The sequence below is a fragment of the Chinchilla lanigera genome, unplaced genomic scaffold (genome assembly GCF_000276665.1).
Source record: "Chinchilla lanigera isolate Chin_1 unplaced genomic scaffold, ChiLan1.0 scaffold00103, whole genome shotgun sequence".
Taxonomy (NCBI): Eukaryota; Metazoa; Chordata; class Mammalia; order Rodentia; family Chinchillidae; genus Chinchilla; species Chinchilla lanigera.
The window spans coordinates 4,378,691-4,397,505 of NW_004955504.1; the positions used below are offsets into that span (position 1 = coordinate 4,378,691).

An 18,815-nucleotide genomic window follows, 5' to 3' on the forward strand; every position below is an offset into this window, starting at 1 on the left:
TACTGTCCAAAAAGAAAGAAATCTTGAGAGGATCAGATCCAGTAAGTGCTCTGGGAATCCAGGAAGCGCTGAGTGAGCGTGTGCCGCGCGTGGCCACCCCGTGGAACCGGAAGTCCCGGCCTGGGGTGGCCTGAAAATCCTTGACCATTGGTTAATGCCAGGTTGTGCCAAGTAGGAGTGGGAGTGGGAGTGCATTCATGTGCCCGGGCAGCCAGAACCCCAGTCCTGAGAGGCACCTGCCTTCAACCCGGGGCCTCGTGGACCCCATAGACCTCATTTCCAGCGTAAGAGACACAGAAGCTGCGGCACTCACAAGGACATTGGCACCATGAGGGAAAGTCTAGATGACCTGAAGGATTTCAGATGTTTTACCAACAAAAGCAAATGATCACATTAAGCCGTGGCCCAGAGAGCCTTCAGTCTGGGAGGACTGACCTCGGGAAGTCCCAAGCTATGTGTGTGGGAAAGCATGGTGACCTTGGTGGGGTCCCAGGTAGGCAACTGGTGGCCGCGCCCTGCCTGGCAGCTGGAAGAGAAGCCCCTTCCCCTAGGTGTTGGCTGGGCTGCAGCCTCGGTGGCTTCCCAAGGAGCTGTCCTTCAGAGAGGACCCAGTGCCCCTCATGCCTGCCCAGGAGCTGTCCGATTAGATCCCTGAGCAGCGCTGCTCCCTGGAAAGTGCTGCCATGGGCCACAGGAGACAGGGCAGGGCAGGCGCCCCGGATGGCAGAAGGAGAAAATGCTGGAAGAGCCTGAAGCCACGCTGGTGGAAGACTGGAGGACAGTCTGTGGAAGAGGAAGAGCATCGCCAGAGAAGCAGGGTCCCTGGGGAGGCCCTGAGCTGCCCTGTGTGCAGCCGCCCTGTGACCACACAGCAGCAGAGATGCCCTCAGACGTCTCTAACCTTTTCCCTCCGTCTCCTGCTCTGTGTTCTAACCCAACATATTCATACCAGCGGAACAAGAAAGGTATTTTCCCAACACCATTACAGACGCACTGTGAAGGAAGACACGGAGCAGCAAAACCTGTCGGAACAGAAGTGCATTTCACAAAGCAGGGAAAAGTTGAAGCCAGAGTTCCCCACATGATTTCCCATGTAAATGGAGCAACAGCAGCCCGGATGCCATGGGTGAGAGCACCAGCGGGCAGCACCTCCACGCCAAGCCTGTTGCTGTCGGCTCCCTGCACCTGCAGCCCCTGCCCCCGCTATCCCCAGCTGTCCCTGGCTGAGGGGACGTCCACAGCAGCTCTGGACACAGCTCTAGACATACGGAGACACACAGATGGGGCTATGCTTACAGCGGAAGACAAGCCGGGAACCCGTAAAACTTGGGGGAAGAACTGCTGCTAAAGTTCTTTATTTTTGACCCTTAGGTCACATGGCATACAGAGAACAACAGCAAAAGCCAGATGCCACAGAAAGGACATAGAAAAGGCAGAGAGTGAGCTCGAAGAGATTTTTCCAGTGAGAGCTGCGGAGAGCAGGGAAGGGGGATCTGCCATCTGCATGTGGGAGCTGTGAAGTAATCTAGGGCCCTGGGACAGAGCACAGGTTCCAAAAAGGAGTGCAAGGAAGCTTTTGTGAATTGAGCCAAGACTCAAGTCCAGCTTTGGATAGCACACACCCTGTACCAGTGGTGGCGAACCTGTGGCACGTGTGCTGCAGTAGGCTGTTTGTTATCGTTGAAAGCTCTGAAAGGTTCGCCATCACTGTCTGCTTATATTTGTATCAGGGAAAATTGACAGCAGTCACACGAGTCCTTGGGGCCTAGGGTGGCTGGAGGGAGGTTGTCAGATTCTGGAGGTGGCCACGAGGTGTGGGAGGGTGGAAGCCTGCACCTTGCCCTGGTCCCTTTGTCCCTCGCATAGACAAAACCGTGTTCAAAAGACTCCAGAGCCCCGGAATGTGGTCTCGGTGCTCCAGAGGGCTCCGCCGTGGTGTGCTTCCCCCTCAGGGTGGGTCTTTTCCGTGCAGCGTGGCCATGTTTTCCAACACAGTCATTTCCACGAACCTGTGAAGCCCAGCTGTGTGCTGTTTTCCAGGAGCTCTGGCCAGAACTCTGAACAGCGGTGGGTGTTGCTCAAGGCCAAAGGGATGAAGTTTCAAAATCCATAGATAAGGAGTTACAGATGGGTTCTGAGATAAACAGAGCCATTGGCAGCTCATAAATCCAGATAAGACACCGCGTGGGGTGGGACGAATTCTGTGGGCTGTGTGTGACAGCCACGCTCACTGTTAGGTAATACAGGGTTCTTAGGCCGCCGGTGTGCGCAGGGCACATCCTTAGCAGGTTGGCACCTGTGGGTTTTCTGAGCTTACTACTCACTAGCCCTCAACTGGATGTTTCCTTCCTCACTGGACACTTGGGGGCAAGGTCCCTGATTTCCCACTCCACTCCAGCTCTGGGCCTGGGGTGATACTGCCCTCTGTAGGAGGGTGCAGAGATCCCCGTCCTGGGACCTGGCTGCCCAGGTGCAGATAAGACAGACAGTAATGACAAAATTACGTAAGGAGCTGAGGTGGCTACACAAACAGAAAGTGTAAAGGGTGACTGCCCTGAAGTCACAGCTAGGAGGGAACATGGCCTCAGTTGTTTGGCGTTTGTCCCTGTAGATGCTTCCAGAGACACACGTGCTGCGTGCATTTCACACGAGTCACGTTACACTGGTGATGTACAGAGTAGTATTCTCTGGCACTGGTTAAGTTGGGATTTCCCTAGACGTAGCTCCGTAGTAAATGCCCTGTGTTGCTCTGTTTTGTCTAGGAGGCTTGTTTGAATATGTAACCGCCGCCAACTATCTGGGGGAAATCGTGGAGTGGTGTGGCTTTGCGTTGGCCAGCTGGTCTCTCCAAGGCGCGGCTTTTGCTCTGTCCACATTTACCATTTTATTCCCCAGAGCAAAACAACATCACCGGTAAGTTTTAAAACACTTATAACATTCTTCACTGATGCTTCGACTTTAGTCTAAAAGATGTTCAGCTTAGCTGTCCAGAAGTGCTGAGAGTCATTTGAATTGCCCAGTCTCAGTGTCAGGCTTGCTGTGGCCCAGCAAGACCAGAACTGACGGCCCCTGAGGCCCAGGGCTGCAGGGTCACCCAGCTGTCAGGAGCCACCGTCCCCTGCCCCCAGCACAGGTGTTTTGTCCACCACACCTGAGCCTCCCATGTTTGCTCCTGGAGTTCATGGTGAGCCTTGACACCAAGCAGAGGATTCAGACTTGAAGTAGAAGCAGCAGTTAAAATCGAGGATGCCAGAAAATTACGGCGCCACACACCTGTAATGCCAACACTAGAGGAGACTGAGGTAGGAGGAAACGCAACTTTAAGCCTAGCCACGGCTACTTAGAACTTAGTAACTGTCTCAAAAATAAAATAGTGACAGCTCAAGGTGAAGGCCTTGGGTTCAATCCCCACTACTGCAGAAAAGAAAAAACCTGAGAATGCCGATGAAGCTAGCACGAGCAGGAAGGCAGCAGCGCGCAGGGACGGGGCAAATTCTGGAGCTGAAGAGTGCCCGGCACCGTGGCTCCCCACGTGCCATCGAGATCACCAAGGGGGCTGTGCTGTGGGCACGCGCCAGGGGCTAACGTCATCCTGCCCACAGAGTCTTGGAGAAAAGGACAAAGAAAAACCTCCAAGGGTCACTAGATTGGTAGAGTGGGAAAAGTACAAACCTTTTAAAGTCAAAAGATACCTAGGCGTCCTCCTGCCTCTTCCTGCATGGAGAGATCTGGGGATCTGTTTTGGAGCTGGAGCAGGGAAAGCCTGACTGCTGGGTCTCTGGTGGACACCCACAGCGCGGACACGGGTGAGATGCAAGGCGGGTGCCCTGCATCTCCGTCAGATGCCTGGTGTGCCAGGGACGCTGTGTCTTCACTCTCAGGCAGGAAGAGAGTGCCGGGACCGTGAGAACCCAGAGCTGCTGTTTGAGGTTTGGGAACAGCAGTTGCAGGCTTGACAGTGGCCGGGAACGTGGGCTGTCAGGAGTCACTGCCCGCGAGGCGCTGAACTGTGTCCCTGGAAGGAAAGGTCACTGCTGTCTCCTATGCCTGTAAGCGCGCCCTGACAGGCAGGAGTGCCGTGAGAGTGAGGTTAGGGTGAGGCCGCACTGCCGTGGGCAGCTACCTCACCGAAAGGGGAGAACTGAATCCAGTGCGCTCCAGAGAACACCACACAGGAGGCAGAGACCAGAGGACTGGGCCTCGACGAGGAAGGATGCTGGCCCCAGCCCGCAGTTAGCAGTCCCCCTTGGATGCTTGCTCCTGGGAGAGGGTCAGTCGCTACTCTTACAAGCCACCAGTTTGTGGTGCTGTGGCCCCATAGATACAGGAAACCAGCACACCGGACTTCCTGCATTTCACACTGACAGAGCCTTGGGAACGTGAGCAGTGACTGATTCTCAAAGGCTTCAGGTTTCTCCTCTGCTAGGTGACTTGGCTGGAATAGTACCTTAGTAGTTTAATATCAAATGCTAATAATATAGTTCAGTACTAACACTACCTATGTGTAAGAGTCTCAGAAAACGAATAGAACAGGCAGGGTTTGTGTCCCAGCGCCTGTGGGAGAGCCTGCTAACCTTGACCAGGGAGGAGTCCTTGTCCTGGTTTCCGCCCTCCCCCGAGCCTGTCACCAGCCCGCACGGCCAGGACCCGGGGGTCCAAGCTCCTCCACACAGCTGTCAACACCTTTGAGAAAGGTGCTGATCTTCACATTTGTGCTATTTCATGTGAAAAAGCAGATAATGGCGTGTTTTTAATAATAGAAACCCGTGTAATAGCACTGATACTTTGGAGAGTGGGTGAAGGAAGATTCAAGAGCCTGCCCAGTGTCGTCAAGATGTTTTCTCAAAGGAAAATAGAGAGCAGGAACGTCCCTCTGCACATCTGAATGTGAAACATACACAAGTGGAAGACAGGATTCCCCCTCCCCAGAGGAGAGCCTGTGTCCCCGCGGGCCCGGATCTGTTTCTCTGAACATGGTGGTCCCAAGGTGAATCTGTTTTCCCACAAACGACTCCAGTTTATCCTGGCTTATAGTAGAGTGGTACCCACTGAATAAAGACCACAGAAGCCCACCTAACTGGACTATCAATAAACTGATTCCAAAAGAAAAACCTACTCCATAGGGCTGTTCCTTTTACGTGTTTATTGTAATGCTCTAAAAACAATATTGCATGACAAGGGAATTCTGTAACAAGCGGTATTTAAATTCATAATCAGTTGCATTGTTAAGCTCAGGTGTTAGGTGGGCAATGACAGGTTGCTGACACACATTCGCTGCTGAGGGCGAAAGTTACAGGAATTCTGAGCTGGAGGGGTCTTCCTCCCCCGCCTGGAGCCGGGCTGCGCGGGCTTTGCAGCGCATGTGCAGCCGTGGACCCGGGCCGGGCTGTCTGCCATCCAGGCCGGAAGCTGAAACTCAGAAGTCACCTGGAGGAGCTCTGTGGAAGTGAAAACAGAGCTCACCTGTCTGTTCAGTGCCATTCAGGAAGAGTCCGGTGCATCTTCAGGGCGCTGTGATTGATGGTGTAATGACGGGAAAAGAGAGACAGACGGGATGAGACTCTTTCTGTGGAGGCCCCCTTACACCCACCGCGCCCGTCTCCCATGCTGCTCGTCAGACCTGAGTGCAGAAAGCGTGATTTCTGAGCCCCAGAAAGCAAGCACACAGTCCCTCGGTGTCCTGAAAGGCCACTGAAGGGAGACCATGTTACCCTAAACTGTGGGAGTCACAGGAGCAGCAACTGCGTCCCAGAATAACTCTGAAGGTGGCCTAGAAGTCAGCGTCATCTGATGCAGCGCAGGGGGCTTTCCTCAAACAGATGAGGGGAAAAGGAATCGGATCAAGGCAACCCACTGGAGTCGGCCCTCGCCACACCTTAAGGCTGCTTCAGCTCTAGGCAGAGAAAGGCTGTTTGCCCTTTTAAAAAGTATATATCTTAAAACATCATTTCCTGAGGTGGGTTTGTGACTTCAGTGATTGAGAAAAATTTTACCATTTAACATTGTATTCCCATATAATTGTCTCTGTGAAATGGATTTTTAGTTACTTTTATTAGCACATGTTTGTGGTGCATAATGGTTGCATTGATCGTGCGGAGTTGGTACCCATACATAGCATGTTAATCCACCCCAGCTCTTGGGTCTCCTTCCCATTTGCAAAAGGTCTACCCTCCCCTTCCTGTTATCTTGCATTTTGCTCTTTATGTATACTTTGGGTTTCTCATATAAGAGAGACCATGCAGAATTAAGCTCGTGTGTGATGTAGTTCACGGAACACGACCGTCCCTGGGTGCATCCATTTTCCTGTGGGTGGATGACTCGAGCTGACCCTTCTGTGTGGCAGAGCAGTGCCCTGCTGTGAGCAGATACCACATTTCCTTCACCTGCTCACCTGTTGGTGAGTGCAGAGGCCTCCAAAGTACAGCTGTTGTGAGTTGTACTGCTGCACATGGCCATGCATGTATCAGTGTAGTAAATGCCTTAACTCTTGAGGAGATACCTAGAAGGGGAATAACGGGGGCCCTGAAATAAACAACCTGTCCGGCGTGCATTCCTCTCCCGGGAGACGTGACAACACTAGTGCTTTTTCCGGCCCCAGCAGTGCACGAACCCCAGGCTGCGTCCCAGTCTTCCATGCGTGGCTGCTGGGAGAGGCGCCGGCCGCTGTCCCCGCGGCTGTGACGGTGGCTGCCTCCTAGCCAGCCCGAAGGAGCTGTCAGGAGCTTGCCGTGGACAGGTCGTGGCGCCCCTGCACATGCCCGGCCACCTGCCGCTGCCTGTGGCCACACTGCAGTGGGCACCCTTATCTCGTGGAGCATCGCTGGCCCTTGCTGGCAGAGGGAGGGGACACTTGATCCCGAAGCCCTGACCGACGTAGGAAACTGGTCTTCTCCCTGCCTTGTGGGCCCACAGGCCAGCGTGGGCAGTGAGTGCAGCGGGCTGGCCGGCCTGTGAGAAGCCGTTGTCGGAGCGCTGCGGCGTGAAACACGTCCAAAACCAGCAGGGTTGTGCCCGCTCACGTGCAGCTGCTGGCTTCCCGCTTCTGCCATGTTACCAGACAGCTGGCTGCTTCCTTCATGACTTCTCATCTATTTAATGATTTCATAGCAACATATTCATGCAAATCCTTTTAGGAAAAAAATTACGTGAGACAATAATTTCAAATGTTATACTATCTGTAGAAAAATCAGACTTGCTGAATTTACAAATTAACATCCTGAGCCGACGGAGACTTACATGTCCTTTTTGCAAAGTCCAGTCTGCGGTACAGTAAGTCATCCAGGTCCAGTGCAAGAGTGTACCTCGGCAGCCTCCCTGCGGAGCTTTTCCCACCACAGGGGATGATAATTCGCATCGTAGTGACTGAAGTTTACAAACCACAGTGTATCTAAAATATGTTTAGCAGCATATAAAAATTAGACAAAAGGGAAAGGAAATACTATTTAATTAAAAAAACTATGCAGTAGTAATAGAAACAACTCCATAGGAAAACATCAAAAATATCCTTCTGTTAAAACATCAAAAACATTTATCATCATAGAATTAGGACTGACACTAATGAAACAACAGTTCAATAGCACTTTAGTCCTGAGCACATAATTTAGCATTCTTTTGTGCTTACAGAAGCTCCTTTTTTTTTTTTTTTTTTCTATTTTTCCATCTTACCCCCCAATTTTTTTTTTTTGTTTTAAATGAGTCTCGTGCAGTTGTCCAGGCTGGACTTGAACTCTTGGACTCAGGTGATCCTCCTGCCTCAGCCTCCTGAGGATCTGGGGCTACAGGTGCCAGCCACTGAGCCTGGCCTCAAATTATTTCCAACTTTTACTCCATTTGCTTAGTTGCCAGCTTTCCCAATTGGCCATCACACCAGAACGAATGAGTGCAAGTTTGTTCATATGTCAAAACTGGAAATACTGTTTGTTTTGGCTGTGGGCAGAACTGTGGATGCCACCAACTGCATTGCCCCGGACGACTCTGCCTCCTTCCTGCACGCTCCCCGGGAACCAGACCTGACTGGCGGCCCTCTCCAGACCCTGGGTCAGGCTGTAGTTATCCACGGGGCAGAGAAGGGGTCAGGCGATGCCTGCTGGCCAGGTCCTCCCCTCCCCTGGCTGTGCACTGCCCCGGAGTGGGGAGGGAGCTCATGAGTGCCTTGTACAGGTCAGCAATTTGCTTCCCAGGAGAAAGATGAACTCCGTGGATTACTTGGTCTGAATCACACTTCAGGTTCTGCCATTATCCATAACGCGGGTAAAACTGAACTCGGTATTTGAAATGCTGGAGTTTTTACTACTACTTTTAAAATCTCAGTATTCGTTTATAATGAAAAATATTACCACTTTGGTCAGTGTCCATAAAGTGCTGAAGTGACAAAGTAATTTCCTTTCTTTAAAATTTTCTTGTTTTAGGTGGTACCTTGAGAAGTTTGAAGATTATCCAAAGTCTCGGAAAGTTATAATTCCATTTTTGTATTAAGTGTGTCATCAAGGAGACGGTCTTCATCTGGAAGTCTTGCTGCTCCTTCTGTGGGAGACCATATAAATGAGCCAGATCGCTATAATTTTCCTGCTTCTTGATTGTTTTCCAGATAGGCTCAATGGAGTTTTTTTACATAGTAAAATTTGTACACTACCTAATTATACATTAATCAAAGTGAAAAGCAGGCTGAAGGGTTATGCCACATCAGTGGTCCGGAATTTTGAACCATCAGAACTTAGTACTGTTGATGTCTTTCATTTCTAGTTTACCTTTTTTGACTATGGATAGCAAAGTGCGTACAGGAACAATTTACAGGCCTTTTTTTTCTGTGTGTGTGTGTGGTACCAGGGATTAAATCCAGGCCCTTTGCACTGAGCCACACCCAGCCCTTTTCATGCCTTATTCTGAGACAGGGTTTTGCTAAGTTGCCAGAGACATCGGGCACTGGTCCCAGCCAGGTCTCAGAAGAGGTGACCAGGGTAGGGTGGGTGCCAGTGGCTGCCCCTGAACAGCAAGCTGCCCAGTCTCCTGTGAGGGACCCTCAGGTGGCCCCAAGGTGCAGCTGCTCTGCCTTCCTAGCCTGGTGCCTGGCTCGCTTCCCATGAGCATGAGCCTTAAATACGCTCTGTGGTGGTACTTTTTTTTTCTTCCTTTGGATGAAACTAGAATTTTTTAAACTCGAGTATCTCACAATTTTACAAAGCAAACTCATGAAACTGTATTGCAGGAAACCAGCCTTTGAGTTTTTCCTGATAGGGGTGAACAAGGATGAAAGACAAAAAGACACAGTCAGTTTAGAGTGCAGGTGCTCTGACCTCTAGTGGACGGAGAGCCCTGAGCATTGGGCTCGCCTTGCTTATTCACTTAGACACCGGAGAAGCAATTAGAGTAGCCCAAGATTCATCTGCCTGCCGTTATCTATATAGTACGTGCCCAGGGAAACAACCGGCTCTCAGCTGCGTTGACGCTTGCCTGGAACCTGCAACGGGCCAGCATGCCTGCGTGTGGTCAGAGGAGCACAGCTTGCTGTTTCCCCCTTAGTGTCCACTGGGAAGGTCAGTTAGGCCTCGATTCTTATTTTCTAGTCTTCCACACACTGTGTTTCCGCTGATGTATTCCAGGGCCCACGGAGGTAATTGGCTGTCATAAAATGCACTGCTTAACCTAAGGAGGGGAGGCCTCCAATAGCGCAACGCTGAGTCCGGGGTCCTGAGGTCTCCTGGGCCATGCTCTGGCTTCTGAAGTCTTCCAGGAGGTGGGAGAAATGGCAGTGACCATTTCGGTAATTTCGTCTGTATTAATTTCTAAATTTCTGCTTTATCTTTCTTATTACCAGTGTTCTAAGTCAAGGTGGATTTTTTTATTAGGACATGTTTGTCAGACATAATGATCACATTCATGATTTGTTCCTGTACATAGTGTGTGTTATTTCTTCTTTTTTTCCCGTTCCCCTGCTGTTACGGTTTGTGCCTAAATGTCCCCTCAAAGCCTCATGTCATAGGTGGGGCTTTTTCAGAGGGGGCTGGATCGAGAGTGTGCGACCGAGTCTTGGTGCAATACTGGGAATAAAGGTGTCTGATTACTAAGTTGTTGCACTGATTGGTTTAGCACCACCCTAACCCCGGTAGTCTGGATAAAATAAAGGGGACAGAAAGATGCTGTTCAGGCCCCTTCCTGCTTTGCTAACTTCTGTCCGCTGTGAAGTGTTCCTCCGTGAAGCCGCCCTGCTTGAAGCCAGCTGGTGATGGACTGAAACTTCTACAAGCTATGAGCTAAATATACCTTTCCGCCTTTAACTTTGGGTCTTGTGTATTTTTGTCTCAGCAATGAGAGAAGTAATGAAGACACTTGTCCTCCCTTCACCCTTAGGTGGATTTTTTGTTTATGACTCCTTGGAAGGAATAGCACATTTGTTTATTGTTTTAGCGAAGGTGTTTAGGTTTGAGGCCCAAAGGTGATGAGAGGAGCCCCTCCAGGGAACTGCAGGCGGAGGGATGCGTGCCAGCCTGCGTGACAGCTCCGGCCCGAGGGCTTGCACAGGTGCAGGTAAAGTGAGCGCCTCAGCATGAGGACACTAAGTGGAATGGCCATGCCTGCGACATTCCTGCTCCCTACAGGGAGCATGCGCACGCGCAGTCCCAAGATCAGCTGTACACACATTCCCAGGAGGAAGCAGGGAGGGTGGGGGAGCATACCTTCCCTAAGGAGGGGCTAGATGTCGGCACCCCCAGGAAGGTCTCACATGGTCTTTAGGGCCTATGCTCCATCCAGGCCAGTTACCTTGGCTCCGGGTGCAGGGAAGCCTGGGGTGATGGTTTCCACAGCCACGGCCTGTACTTAGCTTTCTTGGCCTTTTTCCAAAGGTGAATTGTGGCCGAGTGTGGTGGTGCACGCCTGTAATCCCAGCACTCGGGAGGCAGGGGGAAGGAGGACCACTGCAAGTTCGAGAGCAGCCTGGGCTACAAAATGAGCTCAAGGCCAGCCTGAACTGCATAGGGAGACCCTGTCTCAAAGAGACAAAAAAAAAAAAATAAAAAGTAAATTGTGACCAATAATCACCAGAATCTTTGAAAGCCAGCATCAGGAAAGAAAAGCAGCGCTTCTAGAGAAAACATCAAGGACAGAAGAGGAAGGTTTTTCAAATTGTGGAAACAAAACCGTTATCAAATAGGTTTGTAAACATACATTCACAGTTCATTTCTCCACAACCCTGAGTAGTGTTCCAGTGTATGATGATCTACAGTTCTTGACAGTATCTCACTTACATAGGGATGTTCCGTGTCCCTGAAGTTGCATTATGGAAAGAATTCTCAAAGTTCAGTACACTAAGTCCCCAACTTAGGAACATTTGAGTTGCAAATACCATTTCACAGATACGAACGGACCTTGCATTGTGAACATTCATAGACGTGAGCAAATCATGGAAGTAACTCTCAGGTCAGCCAGACATCGTCACAGCTGTGCTGTTGGTGCTCACCATGCAGTGCTCAATCAGCCCGGGGTGCCCAGAAGCAAGAGGAGGAGCAGGGGTGTCGGGGCGGGGACTGCTAGGAAGCCCAGAGCAGTACACATGGAAACAAAAGTGAAAAGAGATTGGACAGAGTGAAAAGACTGTGGACGGTGCTTCACCATCTCCCACCTCCTCTCCCTCCTGCAGTTAACTTGCTTCCTGTTGGGTGACTCCGTGCAGTCTCATAGATGCTGGTTGTACTGCACCCTCATGTTAAGGTAACTGTAAAAGTAAAAGTTTCTTTGCAGTATTTGTGTGTGTGTTTGGTTTTTTTATGCTTTACCTTGTGTATTTGTGTCAAAGGTATATAAGACTCAGTTTGTTGGACTTTCGAACGAGCCTGACTGACAAACATTCCCCCCCTGGACTGGAACTCTTTTGTAAGTCGAGGACTTACTGTAATGAACTGTTCCAAAATAATGTCTTGAAATGGGTGAAAGGTCTAAACAGGCATGTCACCAAAGAATACACACAAATGGCAGATAAGCACATGCCAGGGTGCTTAACATCACAGAGTCACTGGGGAGACACCAGCCAAGCCACGGGATGCCTGTACCTACCCAGCAGCCCGTCACATAACTCTGATGCTGTATTGAAATCTATGAAAACTCATTCTGCCCAAAATTAAACTGGGGCACTATAAGTTTACTAGAGAAAACAATTCCTGAAGTGGGCACCACCAAGCCAGAAGTGGTTCAGAATCTCCATCTCGAGCGGAAAAAAAGAAGACGGAGATATTTACAGGACAGGCACAAAAGTAAAGCAGAACAAACACCTGACTGGTCTCTCTGGTCTGATGTGGCCCACCTCATTGGAAAGTCCCTGTTACATAAGCATCTTGACTGCTTCTGATTGGTGGAGCATAAGTTCTGATTTAATGGCGTTTTACAAGAAAGATCTCAGGCTGAGGTCCCTTAGGAGGCCTAGCTGGTGGTGTCTAAGTAGAATAGATCCCCAAATCCAAAGTTTTTTCAATACTTCTAATACCAATAACTTACATCTATTAAATAGTGTTATATTTATTTCAGTAGTTTTAAACCTGATAAAACTACAGTTTTTCTCTAAATGGCAGTTCTCCAGGGAAAGTTCATGCCTGACTCAGGAAGGGAAGCAGGCACTGTTAACTAAGAACACAGCCTTCACTAATAAGAACCTCACCTCGCGGCAACCCCTCTTATCTATGGGGTTGCTTTTCATGCTTCCAGTTAACCCACAGTCAACCACGGTCCACTCATTAAATGGAAAACCCCAAAAACAATTCCTGAACTTGAAGTGGTGCATAAGGAAATGCCACTCTGTCCTACCTGGGATAGGAATCATCCCTTTGTCTAGCGTATCCACTCTGGATGCACTACCTGTGCAGGTGTTACTTAATCACTGTCTGCATGATCAGGTCAACTCTGCAGACTCACAGGGCCCAGATTCCAGTAACCTTTATTTTACTTAATAATGGTCCCAAGTGCAAGAAGAGTGAGGCTGGTAATTGCATTAGTTTCTGTCATAATTGATTCATTATATTATTGTTGGTAATATCTTGCAGTGCTTGATTTATAAGTTAAACTTTGTGAGTAGGAAGAAGCATTGTACATGCAAAGTTTGGTAATATCCATGGTTTGGGGCATCTGTTGGGGGTCTTGGAAGGTATCCTTCTTAGATAAGGGAAGAATACCGTATATTTTTTATTTGAAAAAAGCAAAAATAGTCTTTTCCAAGTCATAGTGAAAGAGACTTGAGTAATTGTGGTTAATTTTCTACAACGTGCCTTAGCATTCCATCACAGGATGACTGTAGGACCTTCCGGCACAGTGTTTGCAGAATGGGTGAAGGCAGTGTTTGAGGCTGATTATCAGGTTCAAAATCAGCACCTGACAAAGCAGGAAGTGAGCACAAGCAGGAGGCTGGTGTCCACATGCAAAATGGTTCCGGTATTAAAGGTTTGCTTCCTAAGTATTTGCAAAGAGCACTGATTTGCTAACATAAAAAGTAAACAACCACGGTGTAGAGACGACCTCATTCCATGTTCAGAGGTTCAGCTGTTCTTCCCATCTTCTGCAGGCAAATTCTTTCATATTTAGAAATCTTAGGACCATTAAACTCTGGCATTTCCCAACATGCTGCCCGGACCTCATGCCAGGTGCAGAAACTACAATTTCCCATGCCTGCTGGTGCCCCAGAGACCACGCCACACTCTCACGTGATCTCTGCCACTTCCTTTGGGCCATGCTGCCCTTGCCTGCGCTTGAAGGAGGCAGCAGCATGCTGAGGTCCCCTGCCCACCCCAACCCACCCCAAGACCTGGTAGGGAACTCAGGACTTAGCTAAAGTTCAGAACATGTTTGCTCAATAGAAAAATCACCTATATCACTTCTCATTCAATGAGAAAACCAGGGTAGGGACCCCATGCTTTAGTGAGAACCCTGTCAAGACAGCAGAGCCTGGACCCTCACACGACGTCTGTCACAGTTGCCCCCGGTGAAAGAGGCTGCATGAACACGTGTCTGTCACTGTCACGGTTTAGATCTGAAATGTTCTCCCCACGTTGTGTTCAGGGGCGGGGCTGGGGGAAGGCAACTGGACCGTGGGGATACTGTACTCACAGTAGATTCATCCACCACTAAGCTCACAGCTGTGGCTGGGGATTTAGCTCAGCAGCACAGCGCCTGCCTGGCAAGTGCAAGGTCATGAGTTTGATTCCCGGTACCGGAAAAAAAACAACAAAAAAAAAAACAAACTAAGCTCACAGCTGGACGCTGAGGCTCATTCTGCCGAGTCCTCTGAGAGGACCTCAGGGAGAGACGCCACCCGGCGTCTTCTGCCCTCTGCAGGACCAGCCGGCCATGCTGCAGACAAAACTCTATTCCAGCAGGACCAGAACTGCCCCTGTCCTGGCTGTTGGGCCAGTGTGCATGCACCTGCTCAACCCACAGTGTGAACACCCAGGTGTGCGGCACCCGGTTGGGAAGACAGAGAAGTGACAAAAATAGTGTCAGGTCAAAAAAATGGCACAAATCAAAGCAAGGCACAGAGTGTGTGCCCCTCACAGGGTCTGGGTCAGCAGTTGCCTGGCTCTGGCCTCTGTTGGCACTATGGCCTGCCATCTTTCTGTGTGCCACCGAGTGACTGGGACCGGAGTTGCCGTGTCCACACCCATGACCTGCTGTTGGCAGCAAGCACACCCTCGTTACAGTGCAGCCCCTCTCAGATCCTCCAGCAGCTTCCTTCCCAGGTACGTGCAGGCTGGACTGCGTGCTGGTCAGCTTTCAGGTCTGTAACAAATGCCCACAGACCTCAGTTTGTGAAGAGAAAAGGTGTGTTCAGGCTCACAGTCAGCCTACACAGCCTCCATCCCTAGACACCCTGCCCCGTTGGGAGCCGCCTCTGGATGTCGCAGACCAGAGGGCCATGCTGCAGGGGCTGGATGTTCAGCAGCCCCCTCACTGAGGAGGTGTCACAGCAGGCAGTGCCCTGGTGCCGGCCAGCTGGACCCCAAGCTCTCCCTGATGCCTGCTTGTACCCTGTGACTGTGGGAGCCGGAGAAAGGCCCTGTAACTCTCAGACTGACATGAGTTATGTCTTCACACAATGCAGATTCCAAAAGCAATGAAATCCAGTAGTTTAGAAACCCCCAGCTGGCAGTGTGGACATCAGATATCATGCAAATAAGGCGAACTCTTCCAGGATCAGCGGGCATCTTGCTGTTTTTTGGAGATGCTTGGGGCTGCTGTGAGAGACCAGGAGAGCTGACCCCCGGAGACCCCACCTTAGCACCTTCAGCCAAATTCGTCACCAGGAAAGGTGCCTTGCTTCCATCCTGGCCACCATGCTGGATCTTGCTGTTGACTGCTTCTGGCCAGGCTCTCTGATGACCGCCCCTTTGTCCTGCAGACAGCACAGACCTCTTGTCCCAGTGGGGCACTCTGCCCACAGGTGTCTAGGCACCTGTATGTGGCTTAGCCCGGCTCCTGACTCGGGTCACACCTCTCCCTGCTGCTCCTCCTGTGGCTCAACAGTGTCAGACACAAACCACCAGGCTCCCAGGGAATCAAGAGTTTCAGGGAACACGCGCACATCCTGAATTAGAGCCGGCCCCTCCCCCATCGCTCCACCCCCACCCTCGGTCTCCAACCTAGCACAGAGTGACACTAGTGCGAGAGGACACACCGTGTTTAAAAGCACTGGCCCACAACCCGGCTCCACAAAATTGCGTATCTCTGCAAACTTGAACAAGCCACTTAAATATTCTGCATTTCAGCTTCCTTGTTTGCAAAACGAAATAGTCCCTACAGCATGGAGAACCTGGAACAGCTGTGAGCAGCAGAGCACCCTTTGGAATGATTTCCTACCCTGCCACAGGGATGAACTTGACAAATGTTAAAAATGTTTGCATTATCGGTGCCCTCGGCCCTCCTATTGAACACAGCAGCACGGTGTGCCCAGCTCGGCATCATGCCCTGCTGAGTCCACCCGCTGATACGATGCTCTGCTGTGCTGTGGTCTTGACTCACTGACATCTTTGTCAGTCCACGGGCACCTTCACTTCCTCATGTCCTGTTCTTAGCGTGACTTTACACCATGATAAGATGCATTATTGTGTGCGTCCTGGCGGCCCTGCATCCTGGTGTTCACAACCTAGTGTGATCGCCTCGTGGCAAAGGTGATGGAGTGTGTGTGTGATGACGGCATGTGTGAAGGCAGTGGCTGTCATCTGAGAGATGTTCTCTCGCTGGTTATGGAGAAGCAGCTGCCAGATTGTGAGCTTCCCCACGGAGAGCGCCACGCGAGGAACAGCACTGGCTCCCGCAGATGTCCAGCAAGAAAGGGAAGCCTTCACTCCAGGGACCACAGAAGCCGAATGTTGCCAGCAGCCATGTGCGTGAAGAAACAAACCCTTTCCCCAGGCGAGCCCTGGAAGAGACCACAGCCCAGCTCACTCTGCTAGGCCTGGGGAAAGGCAGAGCCCAGCTCCTGAACTACAGGCCCTGAGAGGACACACACATGTTGTTTCATATGTCTAGGCTCGGGGCATGTTAGGGTTTAGATCTGGATGGTCATGGGTTGGCAGAATCAATATTGTTAAAATGGCTGTACTGCTAAAAGCAATTTGCACATTTTCAATAGACCTTCCATCAAAACACTCCTCGTAGAACTAGAAAAACAATCTTAAAGTTTATATGAAAACACAAAAGAACTAGAGTAGCCAAAGAAATCCCAGGCAAAAATAGAAAGGCTGGTGACATCACAATACTGCATTTCAAATTATACTACAAATCCACTGTAACAAAAACAGTATGGCACTGGTACAAAATTCAGTACAGACCAGTGGAATAGAATAGATGACACAGAAACAAATCCACACAACTACAGCTGTCTACCTGACAAAAGAGCCAAAAGCATGCATTGGAAAAGACAACCTCTTTTAAAAATTGTGCTAAAAAAAAAAATGGTGCTGGACAAACTGGATATCCAGATTTAGAAGATTGAAAGTAGATTTTAATCTCTTAACCTGTACAAAAATCAGTTCAAAATGGACCAGAGACCTAGGTATAAGACCAAAACCTCTGAAATGGCTAGAACAAACCATAGGAGAAACACTGAAATCCATAGGCATAGGCCAAAACTTCCCAAACTGAGCTCTGATAGCACTAGGAATAGTATCAAGAATCAACAAAGAGGACTACATCAAACTGAAGCATTTCTGCACAGCAAGGGAAACAACCCACAAAATGACGAGCCAGCCTACAGAATGGGAGAAGCTCTTTGCAGCTACTATTACAATGCAGAATTAACAGCAAGAATGTACTATATAAAAAATTCAAAACAACAGTAAAAAAATCAAGTAGCTCCACCAGTAAGTAGGCAAATGAACTGAACAGTGTATAAAAAACTGTTGAGATCTTTAGCCAGCGTGAAATTCAAATGAAAACTACAGTGAGTGGCTACCATCTCAAGAACACAGAACAATCCATGCTGGTGAGGACGCAAGGAAAAGGAACCTTTCCACACTGTGGGCAGAAAGGTACAATAGAGCACAATCACTATCGATATTAATAAGGAGATGCCTCACAAAACTAAAAATAGAACTATCATCTGGCCCATACCACTCCTGGTATGCAACCAAAGAATTAAAGTCCTCATATTCTAGGGACCTCTGCATGCCTTTCTTTATTGTGGTACAATTCACAATAGCCAGGATTAGGAACCAGCCAAGGTGCCCATCAAAAGACAGATAAATAAGATGTGGCATATACACATCTAGGCAGACACAGGCAGATAAAAAGATGCGGCATGTACACATTGGAGCACTGATCAGCTGTAAAGCAGAATGGAATTGTGTTAGTTGCAGGAAAATGGGCAGAATTGGAGAACATGCTCAGTAAAGTAGGCCAGACTCCAACGAGCAATGCGTGTTTTCCCTAACACGTGGAATCGAGGAAAATGAACGAAAGTAGGAAGGGGACTGCTGTTAGACAAGAGGAATGGAACAATGGGAAGAGTGCGCGAGGGAGGGTAAGGGTGGTGGACGTGATAAACACACACACGTGTGTGGGCAGGCCACATTTAACCCAATATTGTATGACGTTCATCTTCATTAATAAAAATAAATTTTTAAAAAGAACAGACCTCACCATCAGCTTGTGAAATTCCTAGGGGAAAACCTGTTTTGGACAAATAATTCACAATATAACTTTATGTGGCACATTGCAAAATTTCAGTTTGCTTAGAAATAAAATAAGGACGGTATGTGACCGTGGAGAAATTGCATCGAAATAATTATTTCTCTGAAGTAAACTTCTAGATTTATTTTTGAAAAATAAACTGTCAGAAATATAAAAATAAATTTCTTGTCAGAAGAAAATAAGTGGAAATGCTAAGTCAGCAAAACAGTTATTCTGAACTTCTGGAACTTTCTCCATAGCAATGAGATCTAAAATCTAATGAATACTATCAATCAACCGTAAACCAATTTAGAAACTGGGAAAGCGGACCACTCTCATAGGCTTTATTTTTTTAATGACATTTTCCACTCTTCTCAGGAAAATGGAGCTGAAAAGTCACATTTATATCCCTTCTGACCCTGGAGACTGAGTCAAGGGCAATGTCTCGGAATGCTCACCTTTCATTGGCAAAAGCTTCTCATCTGTCAGATAGAATACAGATGAAATATTATAGGTAACTTCTTCAGTTCCTGCCTCCCCTAAAGCAGCCAATTTTTACATGAAAGAATATGTCTGATGGAGATGTATAAGTGTTCCTCCGCATTTAGTGGTCTGTTGGGATATGTGTGGGCCAATGGACAGGTGCCCATCTACAGCTACAAAGCAGAACG

The 18,815-nt window shown here is 49.1% G+C and overlaps 1 protein-coding gene across 1 annotated transcript in view; it reads left to right on the top strand.

Moving 5' to 3' along the window:
• The window catches only part of Srd5a1 (steroid-5-alpha-reductase, alpha polypeptide 1 (3-oxo-5 alpha-steroid delta 4-dehydrogenase alpha 1)), a 28,056-nt gene extending 17,782 nt beyond the window's left edge, over nucleotides 1–10,274 (top strand). Inside the window, exons 4-5 of the mRNA XM_005407066.2 lie at nucleotides 2,763–2,913; nucleotides 8,409–10,274. Coding sequence (XP_005407123.1) covers nucleotides 2,763–2,913; nucleotides 8,409–8,475 — 218 coding nt within the window. The 3' untranslated portion in view covers nucleotides 8,476–10,274. The remainder of the gene's footprint in view (nucleotides 1–2,762; nucleotides 2,914–8,408) is intronic.
• The last annotated feature ends 8,541 nt before the right edge of the window (nucleotides 10,275–18,815 follow it).